Source organism: Heloderma suspectum, chromosome 7 (genome assembly GCF_057233095.1).
Source record: "Heloderma suspectum isolate Gila_16-S chromosome 7, 16-S_ref, whole genome shotgun sequence".
In the NCBI taxonomy this organism is placed as follows: domain Eukaryota; kingdom Metazoa; phylum Chordata; class Lepidosauria; order Squamata; family Helodermatidae; genus Heloderma; species Heloderma suspectum.
In genome coordinates this window covers 14,161,058-14,180,795 of record NC_139464.1, presented here as the reverse complement: position 1 = coordinate 14,180,795, position 19,738 = coordinate 14,161,058, and the positions used below count along the sequence as shown (strand labels likewise).

General features: G+C 46.1%; 1 protein-coding gene across 9 annotated transcripts in view; it reads right to left on the bottom strand.

Moving 5' to 3' along the window:
• The window catches only part of KRAS (KRAS proto-oncogene, GTPase), a 58,245-nt gene that overhangs the window by 9,139 nt on the left and 29,368 nt on the right, over positions 1-19,738 (bottom strand). For all 9 annotated transcript variants that reach the window (XM_084809133.1, XM_084809134.1, XM_084809132.1 and 6 more), the window contains exons 3-4: positions 16,622-16,800; positions 8,409-8,568 (exon numbers count right to left, since the gene is read on the bottom strand). In XM_084809133.1, the coding sequence (XP_084665259.1) occupies positions 8,409-8,568; positions 16,622-16,800 (339 nt within the window). The remainder of the gene's footprint in view (positions 1-8,408; positions 8,569-16,621; positions 16,801-19,738) is intronic.

Here is a 19,738-nt window from a genome sequence, read left to right as displayed (position 1 = left end):
CAGGACACTCACCCGAGTTGTTGGGTCTTCTGCATCACATGAATCCAAAATGTGCCCTAGAATAGGTCCAATTTTCTCTTGTGGCTGCACAATGGGGGTGGGGGGACAGGGTGGATTGGTACCAGTGGACAAGCTATCTTTCAGGGACGGTCATCTACTGTCTCGTATTGAAGAACCCAAGGGCACCTCAGAAAACCATCTGAAAGCCACTAAGCTAAAATTACTCTTATTCCCAAGGTACCAGACGTTTTCCATTAACATTGCTATGGCAGAAATGCTGCCCACTTGATGCATCACAATCATGATCTGAGATGCTCTTTCATTCACTTTCTAAAGGGGCACAACACCTGGGAATATCTCCTTCCCGAGCCCCCACTGAAAAAATGGGGGGGGGGCTCATTTACTGTGTACCCTTCAACTCATCTGAACGGCTTCACTTCAAGACAGCCAATCACAAAGAGGAGTTTCACAACATTTGTTTCAGCAATGCAGACAGATGGAGAAAGATATACTGTTATCAGCACCGCCACCGCAAAAAGCCAAAGAACTACCAGAGAAGAGCCCATTTTGGGGCAAAGCCATCCACCACAAGAAGCAGGAGGGTTTGGGGAAATGCTTTTAAAGAGCCAGCCCCCACAGGGAGGCATTTACAGAAATTGTTGAAACCTTGCTCATCTTTGTATGAGACTCCTCAGGAACCGCAGATGTTGCTATAGGTAAGCAATGGGTGGCCACCCTGTAGCCCTAGGACTGCAGACAGCCTTTGTCCTAATTTCAAAAGCCCTCTGCAAAGGATCAGTTCAGACCACTGGCAAGAGCAACCTGCACAGGGAGGAAGAAAAAAGTGGGTGGCGGAATGCCCAGAGATTTGACATTTTTTACGAGCCCAAAAGCCTCTTTTCAGAGGAGATGCTACGGAAGGGGGAGTTTACCTTCTACTGTGCTGCTTCCATGTAGGCTGAGCTCATTTAGGATGGGCCAAGAACGGGATTCACTTCAATACACAAAGCTGATTTTGACTTTCCTTTACAGAAAGACATCACTCTCTCAAGCAAGGCAACACTTCAGCAGATTTAAAGGGGATTATGACCTAGGGGAGGTTAGCAGGTACGCTCAGAATTCACCAGCCAGGCCTTATCATCTGGGATTCACAGTACTAGTGTGCGTTCCCCGCTAAGTGGCAAAAGTGAGCAGAGTTGTAGAGGCACGCAGCACTTGCAGATCATTTCATCCTTGTTTGTCAATGGAGTTTAGGGCTGCAAAATTTTATTATGGGAATTCTTTAGTAATTTTTTTAAAACTCAATTCTTCTTTCCAGCTGCGCATACTTGCATTATCCCCCCTTTTAGCCCCTTCATCCACCCACAAAAAAAAACTGGACTCTCAAATTTGCTTACATAAGAAGGCAATCCAAAAATAAAACCCATTGCAAATTAAAGTTTCAAAATAACAATGCCACATCCTAAAAGCTGCAGAGCACTCTTGCCATACTATAAAACAAGAGGTGGCTTTATATATGAGAAAGCCATTTAAATATTTTGTTATGCCTTATCTAGCTATGCTTTGCTGCCTCCTGTCCTATGAGTCTATTCTTCGGCACAGGGCGTGTCTGTCTTACCCCTTCCAGCTGGTAGATGAACACAGACCAGGCCTTCAGGTTTTTTAAATGCTCTGCAGGAAGTCAACAGACAGACATTCTACTGGATTCCTCAAAGCCATGCCTGCTTACAAGTTTTTCCTGCTACGGTAACTTCCAGGTTTCTCCACATGAGGGCTCTTTCACACAAAACACCTTACCATGTAAACACACACACACCGCCACCGCCCCACAAAAGAGCAGAAGTCATCCTACTGAGGACTTCAGCATCAGTATGAGTTCTTGCTGTACAAGACGCAGGCGGAAATGACACCTGAACCAAATTCTCTCCCTTTCCTCTCCCAAAAATATTGGGACTGCTGGATTGTTGCGACATCATTACATGTCTGCTTTCAGCAGCATCTCTGTGCCCAATGTTGTTTCAGCCACAGAGTAAGATAACTACTACCATCTGATGTTAGACACCTTAAAACAGAAATTGTACTTCAGAAGAATGGTTTCTTAGCCATACCACTGCTAAAATAATAGGGAGAGATACAGGCTGGGGCCCAACAAGCAAATGGACAAGAGCTTGCATATCCCCAGTAAAAGTTTGTTTTAAAATATTTTTTTTAAAAAACAAGTGCCACCGCCCCCCTGACTTTGCCATGCCGGGGGGGAGGGGGCTGTCTGAGAAAAAAACCAAATCTCAATCTCCCTTTGACTCAAAGACTACTGGCATGACAATTTGATCTTTGCCATAGAAGAGAGTAATTAATACACATATCAGGGAATGGGGTGCCAGGGAGAAGAAGAATCTTTCACATGTGTTCTGTCTCCTCAAGTCCAACTGGTGTAAGTCACTGGAAACCTTAATAGGGATCAATGTTTTGTTCCAGTAGTGCACAGAATAGCAAAGGAGGACCAATGAAATAATGTTTCTGACCCGTGGTGAACTCTGCCACCAGAACAGGAGCCAGTGTGCACATTTCATGCCCACCAATGCCCCTGCATTCTGAACCACACATTTCCCCTGGCTGGCTTTCACTCATAGTTAAAACATTACCTCAGCACAGACATTAACCACAGTTAAGAATAACCAGGCTCCCCTCTTGGTTTCAAACCCACATAAAGAGGGAATCCTGATTCGCCTTAACTGTGGTTAACAGTGGTACCACTGAAATACTCAAGTGCAGTTAAAGCTGGGGGTGGGGGGCGATTTGTGTTCCAAAAGGCAAGGGGAACTGGAGGGAGTGTGCGATCACACAGCCTGTGCCTTACTGCTTCACCATGATTAAGCAATCAGGAATATTACATGCATTAGTTATAGCCAACAGCATAACTGGCATGGTTGTGTATGTGGTTTAGTTCTTTATTTATTTATTAAATTTATTAATCGCCCATCTGACTGGTCACCCAGTAGTTCTTTTTAACAGGTTAGACAAATTCAGGCATAGCACTGCCAACATGCTTTTGGCACCATGCCCAGGACATTCCTTGTCGGCTTAAAGTAATTCTAAACGCTAGAAAGCAGGAGAGGATGACAAGTAAACGGTCTCTTCAAGATCTCAGGATCTAGCCACCACTGGAGACGGAATATTAGGCTCTAAGGGTTGTTAGTCTGATCCAATAATAATAATAATTAGTCTGCCCCCTTACAACTAAAAGCACCAGAAATCCAAGATATGAGAATGTATAATGGGTGCAGGAAATGGCTGAATTGCACACAGCAAAGGACCCACCACACTTCAACAGGGGTGGAGGACCCATTAAAATGGTCCTCCCCAGGCGTCTTATGGATCCAAATGGATTCCTGAACGCGCTTGGGGATTCTCTGGGGCACGCCAACGGCCACTCGGTCGAGACCCTGGTGGGTGGCTGGAATGCCGCAATCACTGGGGCATTAGATTAGGTGGCTCCGAAATGCCCTCTCCCCCTGAACAGGGCTCGGACTGCACCATGGTTCAATCTGCAGTTACGAGCTCTGAAACAGGAGGTGAGACGGCTAGAGCACCGGTGGCGGAAGTCTCGCTCCAAAGACAGTCAGACACAGGCTAGAGCTGTATCTTCAGCCTATCACGTGGTGGTGAAGGCAGCAAAAAAAGGAATATTATGCTGCCTCTATCGCGTCTGCAGAGTGCTGTCCCAGGAGGCTGTTCCAAGTGGTCCATGAGCCTGGTCGGTTCTGTGGCTCCTGAACCACTGGAGCATTCTAAGGCCTCCTGTGAGGCCTTGGCAAGGCACTTTGCAGATAAAATTGATCGGATTAGGAGTGTTACTCCGCACGCTGTGGATAGTTAGTGAGCAAGAGGCGGCCTGTGGCAAACTGGTTTTGTCGGATAGGTTCCAGCTTCTTCCTCCTGATGAAGTGGACAAGCTGCTTTCATCTGTAAGGCCGACCACCTGCTTACTTGATCCTTGCCCATCTTGGCTCATTATGGGCTGCAGAGAGAGACTGGGTGAGGGGATCAGGGCGGTGGTGAACGCTTCCCTTGAGGAGGGAGTGATGCCATCAGCCCTCAAGGTGGCAGTGATAAGACCGCTCTTAAAGAAGCCCTCCTTGGATCCTCAAGTTCTGAACAACTTTCGCCCAGTCTCAAATCTGGCATTTTTGGGCAAGGTGATTGAGCGGGTGGTGGCGATGCAGTTGAAGGCACACTTGGAAGAAACTGATTATCTAGACCCATTTCAGTCGGGCTTCAGGCTTGGGCATGGGACAGAAACGGCCTTGGTCGCCTTGGTGGATGATTTGAGGAGGGCTCTGGATAGGGGCAAATGCTCCTTCCTTGTTCTCCTCGACCTCTCAGCAGCTTTTGATACCGTTGACGACGGTATCCTCCTGGACCGCCTGGAGGGGTTGGGCATTGGAGACACCGTATTGCGGTGGTTCTGGTCCTTCCTCTCCGGCAGGTACCAGAGGGTAGCACTGGGAGAGGAGGTTTCGGACCCGTGGCCACTCACTTGTGGGGTGCCACAGGGTTCCATCCAATCCCTGATGCTATTTAACATCTATGTGAAGCCGCTGGGGGCTATCATCAGGAGGTTTGGGGTGCGGTGTCATCAATATGCAGATGACACGCAGCTCTACCTCTCGTTCAAATCTTCACCAAGGTTGGCCGTAGAATCCCTGTCCAAATGTCTGGAGACGGTGAGTGGCTGGATGGGGAGGAATAAGCTGAAGCTGAACCCTGACAAGACCGAGGTACTTTTGGTGGGAGACAAGAGGAGGCTGGGGGATGTTGACCAGGTGTTGAATGGGGTACGGCTACCCTTGAAAGACCAGGTCCTCAACCTGGGGGTCATTTTGGACTCCCAGCTGTCCATGGAGGCTCAGGTGACAGCTGTGAGCCGGACAGCGCTGTATCAACTCCATCTGATACGGCGGCTGCGCCCCTTCCTTCCTGACCATCTGCTCCCATCGGTAGTACATGCCCTGGTCCCCTCTCATTTAGACTACTGTAATGCACTCTACGTGGGGTTATCCTTGAAGATGGTTCGGAAGCTGCAGCTGGTACAGAACGTGGCGGCTCGCCTGATTAAAGGCAGCCGCCGGCGAGATCACATCACTCCAGTGCTGAAGAAGTTGCACTGGTTACCAGTTGTTTTCCAGGCCAAATTCAAGGTGTTGGTTTTGACCTTTAAAACCCTATATGGTTCCGGGCCAGCCTATCTTAAGGAGCGCCTCCAGCAACACCAGACAGGCCGCTTAACAAGATCAGCCTCGGATGGCCTTCTCTCTGTCCCATCAGCCCCAACAGCTAGACTGGTGGGGACGAGGGAGAGGGCCTTTTCAGTGGTGGCCCCCACTCTGTGGAACTCCCTCCCTAGGGAACTCCGCCATGCCTCCTCTTTAATGAGCTTCCATCGTGCATTAAAAACGTGGTTGTTCAGGCAGGCATTTGGGGTGGGTTAGGGTATTTAAGAAAACGTTTTTATTGTAGAATTTTATTGTTTTAAACTGTTTTGTTATATGCTGTACATCGCCCAGAGTGGCTGGGTGACCAGCCAGATGCGCGATTAATAAATTTAATAATAAATAATAATAAATAACAGAATGTCTTCCTTAGGCACTCCAGGGCATTGTGGGAGATTTTAAATGGTGGATGATGATAATGATGATGATAGCAAAAGCAGCCTGTGGTCTGGCAAGGGGGACCCAAGGCGAACATCAGCACCTGGCAGTTGCCTAAGGATACGAAGAGCTGGCAACAGCCCTCGGGAATCTCTTCTTGTGCTAGTCCCAAACGACAAGCAACTTCACCCACATACCACTGAGCTGGTAAAGTGCTATTTGAAGAGATTAAATGTTTGGTGTAGCTCTTTAAAAGGCCTAAAGGAAATGAAACATCTAACAGTGTGAAGGTGGGAAGGGAAAAATCACACATTCTTAGAAGAGCAGAGCAAATGATTCTAATACTGAGCAAAATCAAGTGACCATTTTTCAGCAAGCAGCGCTTTACGTTAAGCTCCACGATGATGGAGGAAACAGAATATACATAGGAGGCTAGGCAGCCATAGTCATATGAAATATAGTCAGGGCTGGTTTCTACACTGCAAACAAATCTGAAAATGATGAATTCAGCACAGATGATGCCAAGTAAGGAAGCATAGATGTCAAACTTTAGATTGTAAGCCCCTTTGGGCAGGGCTCTGTCCTTTTGTTTTCTGTAAAGTGCCATCCACATTACACTAATGCAGATGACATTATATTATTATTATTATAACTACAGCAAAAATTCATTTATTTATAAGTTTGTGTTTTATTTACCAGAACTTGGAGGAAGGAGGGTAAAGAAAGAGGAGAGGAGTGGAGTGGACATTCAAGGAGCAAAGGATGTGTGCCCTGAACCAGAGTCCTGTATGTCAGGAGCACCTGAGCAAATGGAATTCCCCCATCCATTCCATACCAATATCCCTTTGTCTCCTCCCACTGTAGTGAATATGAAAACCCTTGGGGGAGGTGAGCTCTCTGCCCATCAGAACCCTGGACAGAAGTCAGAGCAACTATTGCAATCCATCCCCATTTTATTTTATTTTTTTACATGGGCATTTGCAGCATCTCAATGCCACACTGCAGACTGTTCCTGGGCTTCCTAGTTGGTATGGAAGTGTGGAGAAGGGACTCACTATGTGCAGGAATCTAGCCCTGTGCTTCTCTGGAACATGGGCATGCAATTATGCAAGGCAAAAAAGGCCCACTTTTGATTTCCAAGACTTAGGCACTGCCCACAGCTTTTCAGGTCTTCTCCGAAAACCACAAGGTCTAGATGCTTCTGCAAGTTCTCACACTTCCAATCCTGTACTCACAGATCAAACTCAGCATTTGTGCAGTGTGTATATGCAGCCTTGGACACATTCCCAATATGCCGTAGTTGAATACACCATTTGACAGTTTAGTTTCAGTGAAAAGGAATACAGGAACAGAAATGAAAGTGATTTCTGTATCAAGGTCAGGTAATTACAGAGTCAAGGAAGTGAAAACAATTAAGCACAGTTTCAAAGTGGCTCTTGTTACTGTTCTCTCTTTCCCATTTCCAATTTTACCTTCATATCTTATGAACGGTGAACATCAGAGGAGCCCACACAGGCAGTTGGCAATACCAATATTACTCAGCATGTTCTTATACTTGTCCAGTGATGTTGCTAATCTAAAACACTTTTCCCTACAATCCACTATGTATGCAGCTGCAGAGAAACATTGAGCTTACTCTTGCTGTTATGAAAATTCCTAAAAATAACTCAGACAAAGCTGCAGCTGTGACATCCTGCCACTTGAAATGTGCCAGATGTTCTTATGACTCGACGCCAGACAATGATTTCAGGGATTTAAAACAAAACAAAAAAAGCTCATGAAGGTTGCGAAGTCAGACCTCTGAACCCAACACACTTCTGATTTTGTAGAGAAGACAGAATGCAACCCAGCAAGCACTGTTTGGGTACTGGCTATTAAATAATTTCTGCTTGTGGGGTTAGATTGTGCATGCACACACCCTGCCCCAAATTCTACTCATAGGGCTAAGGTTCAGGGGTGTGTATCTGAGGTGGTAAAGTCCATGTGCACGGCTGTTACTGCCTCCATTTCCCATAAGGAATTTGTGTGAAGTCACCCCCTGCCCCCCATGCAACAGTCCAATGCATGTGGAAAGTGCAATTTTAGAAGACAGGAGCCATGTAGGTTACATGACACTGAAATTGGACCGAGGAGAGCAGCTGTGAGATGTGGTCTACACAAAAGCAAATCAGGTGCCAAAACTGATACTGCATGTGGCTGCGGGGGGGGGGGGGGACGGGACACAAGATGTGTCATGTCTAACTACTCCCCCACTTGGAAAAAAATATCACTACACATAGAAAACTAACAGGTTAGGGAGAAAGCTAAGCTTAGAACCCTTTCCTCCCAGCATCTAGTTCTCTGGGTGCAAGTATCTTTTTCTTTTTTAAAAAAAACCCTGGTGGAAGTATTCAGTTATGAGATCTCCCACCTGAAGTGGGGCAGTCCAAGAAAAGCTTTACCATCTCTTCTGCTGTTTGTGTGGGCCAGGCCTTGGGCAGTAAAGTGGCTGCACAAGGACTTTGGTCACCTCAGATATATAAACTGGCTCTCAAAGTCAAATAAAATGGAACCTGTCTCTACCCATCTTCGAGCACTCAGTTGCATCTCAACAACCTCAGAGAATGACTATCTCTGAGAATTAGAAGTTGCTGCTACTAAAATCCTACAAACACCAGTTATTCAAGCAGAAAATTCTGTTCTGTGCCTCAGGCGAAATAATTCATTCTCATTCTCTCTCTCTCTCTCTCTTTTACACAGACACACCACAACCAGTGTTACCTGTCTTGTTTTTGCAGAAGTTTCGATGAAAGGAATTCCATAACTTCTTGCTAAGTCCTGAGCTTGTTTTGTGTCTACAGTCCTGGAAGGCAAGTCACATTTGTTTCCTACTAGCACCATGGGGACATCTTCAGAATCTTTCACTCTTTTTATTTGTTCCCTGAAAAAGAAGAAAGGAGTGAGAGAACAACTTTGGCGCAAGAGAATTTTCATGGGAGCCATAAGGTTTCATATTTTAAAAACAAAGGGAAAGGAAGAGATTCTAAAAAGCAAAAGATACAGGCCCTTTTAATTCCATCTGTTTTGTCTACTGCAAAAATTCTCAACCACGTCCCATGACAAGGCCAGTAAACAGCACAGCAGAGCTCAGTGGCAGAACACATGCGTTGTACATGCTGGAAGTAGGGATGTCAGAGAATTCCGCCACGAATCTCAAGGAGGCCGAATGCCAGCACATTTGGCCCCCCGAAATCGGTAGCGGAACGGTCTGCCCCCCCCCGCCCCCCCGGGACGGGACTTACCTTGGGCAGATCTTCCTGATGGCGGCAGCTCCGGCGGCAGCGGCTGGTCTTCCGACCGGCTGCCGCCACCACCATTTCCAGTTAAAAAAAAACACCAAAAAATGTGATAGGCTACGTAAAGATTTACGTAGCCTATCACAGCTAGATTTTTAAAAAACACCGTGACAGGAAAAAAACATGCGCGTACACAAATGGCGGCGCCCATGGGCGCCGCCATTTGCATACGCTTTTTTTTTTCTTTTAAATCAGCCGTGATAGGCTACGTAAACATTTACGTAGCCTATCACGGCTGACTGCAGGGATGCAAACGGCGGCGGCTACGGCCTCCGCCATTTGTGTCCCTGCTAGCCAGCAGCCGGATGTCCGGCCGCTGGTGGAGCCGGCCGGCGGCTCCACAGAATCCCTGCGGAGTGGAGCTGACCGGCCAGAATTTCGGGGGGGGGGGAGGGACGGAGCGCCTCCCCCCCCAGCCAGAATTTCGGGGGGAGGGACGGAGCGCCTCCCCCCCACGACGAATGTCACCCTTCGAAAAGGTAAGTGACTTTCGTACATCCCTAGCTGGAAGTCCCGGGGTCAGTCTGTCATCTCCAATTAAAAAGGGTGTCAAGTAGCAAGGCTGAGACTTCCATCACGCAAGCCCCCAAATGAAGGGGTACATTCAAGAACAGCTTTATCCTCTCATCTGCTTGGAGACTCTCAGAAAGCAGCCTCTCCCTGTCAAAGTAGACAGGACTGGGCTAGATGGACTCCGTTATCAGGCAACTTCACACGTTCATAAGCCCCCCTGAAAGTAACAGCTTCTTTCCCGCTTGCAATCTTCCCCAGTAAGTGAGTAGCCAGAGGACAGTTATGGAATGCGAGTCTGCCACAGTCTTGACTGGCCTTGCTCCTGTGCCTTTCGGTTTGACATGCCGGAATTAACCTGGTAAAGCTTTTCTCAGTATGTTTTTGTCTCCATGATAGGAAAAGCTTTACCTCCTTAATTTCTGCATATTGAAGTGCAAGAAGCAGAAACAGTTAAAAAGGTGGCAAGCCGTTCCAGGCCAAGATGCACAGTCTGTTCAGACAAGGCACCGATGAAGCTTAATGGACCCCACTGGTACCTAGTGCCATCTGAACATGCCTTCTGGAACAGGAGTTAACTCTGAAAGGCACAGGAGTTGTTCTGAGGGCAAAAACAGGGTTTTTGAGACAGGGTTCCTTGGAAGGGGTCAAAACCACCAGCCTAAACCTAAGTCACCTACACAGATTACCGCACTTTCTCATTAGCGAGCACTGAAAGGCTGCTATCCCTGATTCCACGCTTAGGTCAAATTTGTGTGGTGCTGGTCAGGTGCGGTTGCCGCTTCACAGGGTCTACAGCGAACATTTCACTTCGTCATGGTTGCATGACAAAACCAGAGAACTCACATAAGAAGAGACATGCCGAATCAAACCAAGGGTCCATCTAGTCCAGCATGCTTGTTCACACAGCAGCCAACCAGCTACCCAGTGTACATAGCAACTTGTGTACATAGGCATACTGCCTATGATACTGGAGGTAGCATATGGGAAATTAGGAAGCTCCTGCCCTATAGCAGATCCGGCTATTCATCTGTCTTATTTATTTATAGTAAGTAGTAGTACCTTACTATATTATACGGTTACAGACCATTTGGGTAACTTATTTATAACATTTTTATACCACCCAATAGCTAAAGCTCTCTCAGCAGTTTATAAAACATTAAAATCTTAAAAATACAATATAAAACATATTTTAAAAACATTAAAAAAATTATTAAACACTTAACATTAAAAATCCCAGAACCAGTTAAAACCTTATCATATACTGTCAAATGTCTAGGAGTAGAGTCTTCCCCAGTCGTGCCTCCTTTGACTGTCCATAGCTCTCCAGGATCACCCTTCATGGATCACTGCCTTGTTGTGGCAAAGGGGCTTGCGTAACTCAGTGAAGCCATAAGCTATGCCGTGCAGGGCCACCCAAGACAGACAGGTCATGGCAGAGAGTTCTGACAAAATGTGGTCCACTGGAGAAGGAAATGGCAACCCACTCCAGTATTCTTGCCAAGAAAACCCCATGGAACGTATCACAAGGCTAAAAGATAAGACGCCGGAAGATGAGCCCCTCAGGTCGGAAGGTGTCCAATATACTACTGGGGAAGAGCAGAGGGAATTTCCGAGTACCGCCAGAAAGAGTGAAGCGGCTGGGCCAAAGCCGAAAGGACACTCAACTCTGGATGTGTCTGGTGGTGAAAAGAAAATCCGATGCTGTAAGGAACAATATTGTTTAGGAACCTGGAATGTAAGATCAATGAATCAAGGTAAGCTGGAGGTGGTCAAACATGAGATGGCAAGATTGAACATCAACATCTTGGGAATCAGCGAACTAAAATGGACATGCATGGGCGAATTTAATTCAGGTGACCATTATATCTACTACTGTGGGCAAGAATCCCTTAGAAGAAATGGAGTAGCACTCATAGTCAACAAAAGGGTGGGAAAAGCAGTACTGGGGTACAATCTCAAAAACAACAGAATGATCTCAGTACGAATCCAAGGCAAACCAGTCAGCATCACAGTAATTCAAGTCTATGCCCCAACCACTGAGGCCGAAAAAGCTGAGGTTGATCGGTTCTATGAAGACCTACAACACCTTCTAGAACTAACACCAAAAAAAGATGTCCTTTTCATCATAGGGGATTGGAATGCCAAAGTAGGAAGTCAAGAAATCACCGGGATAACAGGCAGGCATGGCCTTGGTGTACAAAATGAGGCAGGACAAAGGCTAATAGAGTTTTGCCAAGAGAACACGCTGATCACAGCGAACACTCTTTTCCAACAGCACAAGAGGCGACTCTACACATGGACATCACCAGATGGTCAATATCGAAACCAGATTGATTATGTCCTTTGCAGCCAAAGATGGAGAAGCTCTATACAGTCAGTAAAAACAAGACCTGGAGCTGACAGTGGCTCAGATCACGAGCTTCTTGTTGCAAAATTTCAGCTTAAATTGAAGAACGTAGGGAAAACCACTAAACCATTCAGGTATGACCTAAATAATCTCCCTTATGAATATACAGTGGAGGTGAGGAATAGATTTCAGGGATTAGACCTGATAGACAGAGTGCCTGAGGAACTATGGACGGAGGTCCATAACATTGTTCAGGAGGCAGCAACGAAATCCATCCCAAAGAAAAAGAAATGCAAGAAAGCAAAGTGGCTGTCTGAGGAGGCTTTACAAGTAGCTGAGGAAAGAAGGGAAGTGAAAAGCAAGGGAGAAAGGGGAAGATATATCCAACTGAATGCAGAGTTCCAGAGAATAGCAAGGAGAGACAAGAAGGCCTTCTTAAATGAACAATGCAAAGAAATCGAGGAAAACAATAGAATGGGAAAGACTAGAGATCTTTTCAAGAAAATCGGAGATCTCAAGGTAACGTTTTGTGCAAAGACGGGCATGATAAAGGACAAAGAAGGCAGGGACCTAACAGAAGCAGATGAGATTAAGAAGAGGTGGAAAGAATACACAGAAGAACTATACAGGAAAGATCTGAATGTCCCTGATAGCCATGATAGTGCGCTCACTGAACTTGAGCTGGACATCCTAGACAGTGAAGTCAAGTGGGCTTTAGGAAGCATTACTAACAACAAAGCTAGCGGAGATAACAGTATTCCAGCTGAGCTATTTAAAATCCTAAAAGATGATGCTGTTAAAGTGCTGCACTCAATATGCCAACAAATTTGGAACACTCAACAGTGGCCACAAGACTGGAAAAGGTCAGTTTACATTCCAATTCCAAAGAAGGGCAATGCCAAAGAGTGTTCAAGCTACTGTACAATTGCACTCATTTCACATGCCAGCAAGGTGATGCTCAAAATCCTACAAGTATGTGAACCAAGAACTACCGGAAGAACAAGCGGGGTTTCGAAGAGGCCGAGGAACTAGAGATCAAATTGCCAACATTCGCTGGATCATGGAGAAAGCAAGAGAATTCCAGAAAAAGTCTATTTCTGCTTCATTGACTACGCTAAAGCCTTTGATTGTGTGGATCACAACAAACTCTGGCAAATTCTTAAGAGATGGGAGTACCAGACCACCTTACCTGTCTCCTGAGAAACCTGTATGAGGGTCAAGAAGCAACAGTAAGAACCAGACATGGAACAACCGATTGGTTCAAAATTGAGGAAGGAGTACGACAAGGCTGCATATTGTCGCCCTGCTTATTTAACTTATATGCAGAGTACATCATGAGAAACGCCGGGTTGGATGAATCACAGGTCAGAATTAAGATTGTTGGGAGAATTATCAACAACCTCCGATATGCAGACGATACCACCCTAATGGCAGAAAGCGAGGAGGATCTAAAGAGCCTCTTGTTGAGGGTGAAAGAGGAGAGTGCAGAAGCTGCTTTGAAACTCAACATTAAAAAAACTAAGATCACGGCATCTGGCCCCATCACTTCCTGGTATATAGAATGGGAAGAAATGGAAGCAGTGACAGATTTTATTTTCTTGGGCTCCAAGATCACCGGAGACGGTGACTGTAGCCATGAAATTAAAAGACGCTTGCTCCTTGGGAGGAAAGCTATGGCAAACCTAGACAGCATAGTAAGAAGCAGAGACATCACCTTGGCACAAAGGTCCATATATTCAAAGCTATGGTTTTCCCAGTAGCAATGTATGGCTTTGAGAGCTGGACTATAAGGAAGGCTGAGCATCTAAGAATTGATGCTTTCGAACTGTGGTGCTGGAGAAGACTCTTATGAGTCCCCTGGACTGCAAGGAGGTCCAATCAGTCCATCCTAAAGGAAATCAACCCTGACTGCTCATTGGAAGGACGGATACTGAAGTTGAAGCTCAAATATTTTGGCCACCTAATGCGAACAGAAAAGTCACTGGAAAAGACCCTAATGCTGGGAAAGACTGAAGGCAAAAGGAGAAGGTGATGGCAGAGGATGAGATGGCTAGATAGCATCACCGATGCAATGAATATGAACTTGAGCACACTCCGGGAGAGAGCGCAGGACAGGAGGGCCTGGCGTGCTATGGTCCATGGGGTCACGAAGAGTCGGACACGACTGAACGACTGAACAACAAAGCTCTCCAGGGTCCTTCTCCTCACCTCCTGCCTTATCTCAGTTGCTGGAGATTGAACCTGAGACGCTGCATGCAAAGCACACGCTCAGCTACTGAGCTACGGCCCTTCCCCTAGAGTTGCTGTAGAGCTTGCCCCTTTTGAGTGGCAAATTTGGTCACAGTTGGGTTAACCACTTAGAGATATTTTTAAATAAATGGCCACTTGCTTGCCAGAATCATTTCAAGGGAATCAGGCAGGGAGGCTCCAAAAAGCGAGAGACAGCTGGTGGGGAGACGGTTGCTTTTCGGGTGCAACTCTGCTCCCCAAGCATGTGTTTACAAGGCAAGTTGTGCAATGGCTTACCACAGGAACCAAGAAGAACCCTGCCCCTCTCTGCTGTGGTGAGCGCTGTGGTGAGCTCTGGCTTCTGTCGAAAGCAGCCTGCACATGAAGGGCCCAAGAATACATGAAGCCTGAAGATGAGCAGGCTGCTGAGTCATTGTGTGCAGCTGAGAATGACCTGCTCGAGGTAAAGGACAAGGCTGCAGCGGAGCACACTGCTCTACAGGTGCAACCTGCATGGCAGCGGGAGGGGTGGGCTCTGCCGGGCTCCAATGGGGAACCCATCCCACTAGCTGCACTCTATCTGCACACAAACACCGGGGAACAGAATTGCAGCACGTGGCTGGTCATATTGCAGCATGAATGCCTAACAGGTATTTGCAGTTAGGCAGGGACATATTTGCAGTTTGGCAGTGACTTTTGTGGACATATTTGCATGGGCAAACTACATTGTACTTCTTGGATCTTTCTACATCACCAGAACAAATGCAAGTTTATTGGCCACACCATAGAAAGAGCCAGGAACCCTGTGAGCCAAGTCGTCCCCTTTGCAGAATCTTATTTTAAATAGCAGAGAGACAGGTGGCAAGTTGACCACGCTGCTGATAAGAAGAGCTGCTCCTTAAGGTACCCGTTGCCTTAAGGCTATTCAGGCTGGCAACCCTTTTGTCTCAGGCCACAACTTTGCACAGCAAGCTGGCATGTCCCCATGCTGTGGCCCTCTGCCCGCCGTCTTCCTTGGGGAGGGGCTGGGGTAATTGGAGAGATGGTTACACAACTAGAATCACATCGCCTTCCCATTATCTCTTTGTGTGGCTTTTAACAGCACACGAATCCTGTGACCTGTCGGTTCTGGAGCCCAGATAAAAATAACTCAAAGGCTGCTCCTGACTGAACAGTTAAAGAGGGGTTTGCTGCAATCACATGGCTAGCCTTTATGGGCTTGCTGATTTTTATGTGACGCAAATCACAACTGAAGTAAATTTCTAGTCTCAACAGCCTCCTAATTAACATGTATTCAAGGCAGCTTGTAGCTTTGGGGGGGGGGGGGGGGGAAGGGGGATAGAAAGCATTTGCTTAGAGCCAATCCACATATTATGCAAAGTGAGGTGGTAAAAACATAAGAATTTAGATCTGTACCATTTCAGATTGCAGCTGGGGAAAGCTTTAAAAAAAAACCCTCCACCACATTAAAAAAAACCCCTAAACACACAACCCTCTCTGCATGTAGTAAACTAGTACATCAGTGTAAATCACTCTCTCCATAGTGCACTACTTTTCCATATGCAGGGAGATTTTTATGTGGGAGATGGGAGATCATGCAAAGATTCTGCATAGTACCTCTGCAGGTAGAAGGAAATATTTTTGCATGCTTACTTCATTCTGCCTAGAATGGCTCTGAGGAGAGATAGGTCACTTGGCGCCTCCCAGATATTTTGGACTACAATTTCCATAATACCTGACCATTGCTCATGCTGGCTGAGGCTTATGGGAGTTGTAATCCAAAACATCTGGAGGACACCAGGTTACCTACCTGGATAAGAGGGTAAAGTAAGTGTCCAAGACGCAATTCACGAACTACGATTTTAATCAAAACATGCTATAAGCCCACATTGTGCGCCCACTAGAACTGTAATGTTTTCAGCAGCTCTACACCTTTTCACTGGTGAGAGTGGAATCCATAGTATTTGTATCCATCCGCCCTTTCTCTCCTTCACATGCAAGATGGAAGAGAGAGGCTGAGTCTTCTGCTTTTGAACTACCATGGCTCCATTATACTGGAACTTGAGGAACTGAGGTTTGTTCTAACTGTGGGGAGTTAACAAGCCAGGATTATTAAACCATGGTTTGATATCCTATTTTGTTTTAAATGGCCCTAGTTAGGTCAGACAGAATGGACTGTACCTCTTCAGCCTGAAGGTATGGAATGCCATTTTTGAATGCTCCCCTGCATTAAAACAAAAAACTGCACTGTAAATAGAAAACCAACAGAACAGACTAGGCTAGAACCACTGTCCCTGATGTACTAGGTTTTGGGTTTTATTTGCAGAAACTCGTTTTTAATGTGGGAGGACATTAAAACGAAGATGACACCTTCAGCTGCAGCTTGAAGTGGCACGGTCCACCCTTACCATCTCAGGTTTGTACCCTCTTGTTCTGCTACATGCGTAGACTAGGATTTAGTCAGGACTATTAGAAGCAACCATTTCCTGTGGTTGCAGAATGGTACCAGTCACAAAGTCCACTTCGAACATTAACCATGTGAAGCTTACCTATAATGATGAATATCTTCAAAAGATTTCGTGTTATTTATAGCAAATACACATAAAAAGCCCTCGCCCGTCCTCATGTACTGGTCCCGCATTGCACTATATTCTTCTTGTCCGGCTGTATCCAGAATGTCCAAGAGACAGGTTTCGCCATCAATTACTACTTGCTTCCTGTATGAATCCTGGAACAAGTGAGGGGGGTGGGGGAAAAAGACTGTTGATTACACATGTGCACAAAATTTCCCATTACTGGCACCAATACTAGAAAAACACTAAGGATCCTTCCCATAAGCAGCACTTCAGATGGCTTGGGGTGGTACAGCAGCGTTCAGTTCAACAGGGATCATGTGACAGCATGAGCCTGTAAGGTTCCATCTGGCTCTAAAAATCTGCTGACAGCAACACCCACACCCACCCACACACACCCATACAGACTGTACATCACTTCTCTTGCCTCTTGAGTTGACAACTAGGGGAGCTACTACTGCACGAGGGGCTGATTTGGCTGGGGGGGGGGACGCCCATTGCTGTTTCCTATTTTAAGAGACCTCACAAGCCTCATTATCCTTACACATCCCTGATTCCCCACCCCACCCCACCCCACCCCCCACATTTCATTCTAGATTTGCCTACAGGCTTGTCTAATCTCCTCCTGAACTACTGTAGAGCTCGCCAAACTGTAAACTCGCTATCAGTTATCCATTTTGTGAATGTTCATCTTTAAATTTAAAAAAGTTAAATCTTTGTTCATCCTGGGGACCAATCAGCAGTGCACACAACAGAATTCTGGTGGCCCTTAGCCGAAACACCCCAGTGAACCCCTTGACGGGGGGGGGGGGGTCAAAGGATCTCACTCACACACAGGGGATGGAGACTTCTATTTTGCTGCTAGACTGAAGAAGATCAGAAGGAGCTAGAGAAACTCCCACTGTTTCCAATCATCTTCAAAGGATGGGAGTGAGAGCGGAGACTCTGCCACTCCCATCCTCTTCGAGTTCTCTGCGTGGCGCAGAAGTTGAAGACTCGTGCAGCTCCCTCCGTGAAGGGAGAGATTGGTTCTATCCCCGCCACATCCTCCAGAATATGCAGAAGATTTAAGGGAAGAGAGTGTCTTTCACCTTCACAGCAGCCCCAGGAAGATCAGAAGCAGCATGAGGGGACTCCCACGGCTTCCTGACCTTCTTGGGCGCGCCAGACAAAAACAAAAGCCAGCTTTGCTGGTTGCAAGGGCCCCGGCAAATGCAAACCCTCACTGACCCCTGACCCTGGCCATAAGAGCCACTTGAAAGCAGCATTCAGAAAAGTAGAAGCCGCGCCTCAACGCACTGCATATCTATGAAAGACAGGACACTACAGACAGGTTGAAGTGCTACGGCATACTTGCGGTGGGATGGCACTGAGCCTCAGGACCATGCATCCCCAACACTGCAAGACTTGGGCAGGCAGGCAAAAAGGCCTATTTGCCTACCCTCAGTGCTCCTATGGAGAGTGGGAGCTGGGCAAATTGCATGCACAGACCAACATGTGTCCACCCAGGTCTCACTTTATTTATTTATTTATTTATGCCCCGCCTTTCTACCAAATACTGGGCCTGTCTATACTAGAACTGGCCCTATGTTTGGAGGATATAAAATTGGGCTGGATCCAAAGACCAGCAAACAGAAGGAAAACAACTACTAATGCCATTCTGGAAACACAAGTTTACTGGGTGCTCTCATAGACAGGTTCTACAGCAGTTCTCATGCTTGTGCAAGAAGTTGCACAAACAAAACAACTTATCTGGATTTAATTTCACTTCTCTTGCACAACACACTATTGCAAGGTGTTAAACAGCCCATTGTCTCTGTGCACTTCATTTTTTAAAAAGTGTATCTGAATGTCATCATGTCCTATAGGATCTGTGGAATTCCAGCCACTCCTCTTCTCACAGTCTCACCAAAGGAAGCAGTATTTTTAATCTTGGTTTCTTAGTACTGAAAGTATCTTGCTTACATAATCAGAACAGAGGAGCAATTATATAAAACTATAGAACAAACGGATCGGTACAGCAACGCCAAGATTTTCGAGTCCTTTCAACCATGACACACCTACAAGAATTCTTTGCACATTTCATGGGTATGACATAATCGGTCTTATTTAGACTATTCCATTGCATGCAGTTATATTTCTAAAGCTATAGGTTTTGCAGACACGGATAAACGTGAGGGAGCAGGAGACAAGAAAGTGGTGGAGACCAAGTGTTCCTGAAAGGATATTTCAAGTACAGAAATTAAAGGGGGGAAAAACACACTGCAGGTGTCACTCTGAACCGAGGTGCATATAAGAACATTGCTAGATCAGACTATCTAGTTCAGCATTCTGCTGCCAACAATTGCAAGCCAGATGCCTCTGGAAAGCCCAGAAGCAGGACACAACAGCAACAATCTTCCTATATTGTTTGGCTGCAGTACCTGATATTCAGAAGTACACTGCCTCTGAACACAGAGGTTCTATCATAGCTAATAGCCACTGAGAGGTCTACCTTCCCTTCATTTGTTTAAACTCTTTTAAAAACACCACCAAAGCTAGTGGCCACAACCACATTTACAGCAGTGAATTCCATGTGTTCATTATGTGTTGTGAGAAGGATTACTTTCTTGATCTGTCCTGAATCTACTGCCATTCAATTTTATTGGGTGGTTCTGAGGTCTATATTATGGGTGAGGGCAAGAAAAAAAATCTCCATCCACACCATGTATACATTTTCAGTTTTCTATTGTTTTATTGTTTTTATGCATTGTTGTTGTTTTTATGGTTTATTGTTTTAGTTTAGATTTGTTGTGCATCGCCTTGGTGGCTTTTTGGCAAAAAGGGTGGTACAGAAATAATAATTATAACCTTAATCATGTCTCATCATTCCATCCCCCCCCCCCATCTTCTTTCCAAACTAAAAGGCCCTCAAACATTTTAGCCTTTTCTTGTGGAGAGGGTGCTCCAAACCCAAGATCATGTTGGTTTCCCTTTTCTATCATTTTTCTAGGTTTTTTTTGCTTCCTGGACACCTGGACGGCCTAAGTAGAGAGCTTGTTTTCACCTCTGTTCCCCTTATACCTGCCCAATGTGCCTTGCCTGTGTTCACAG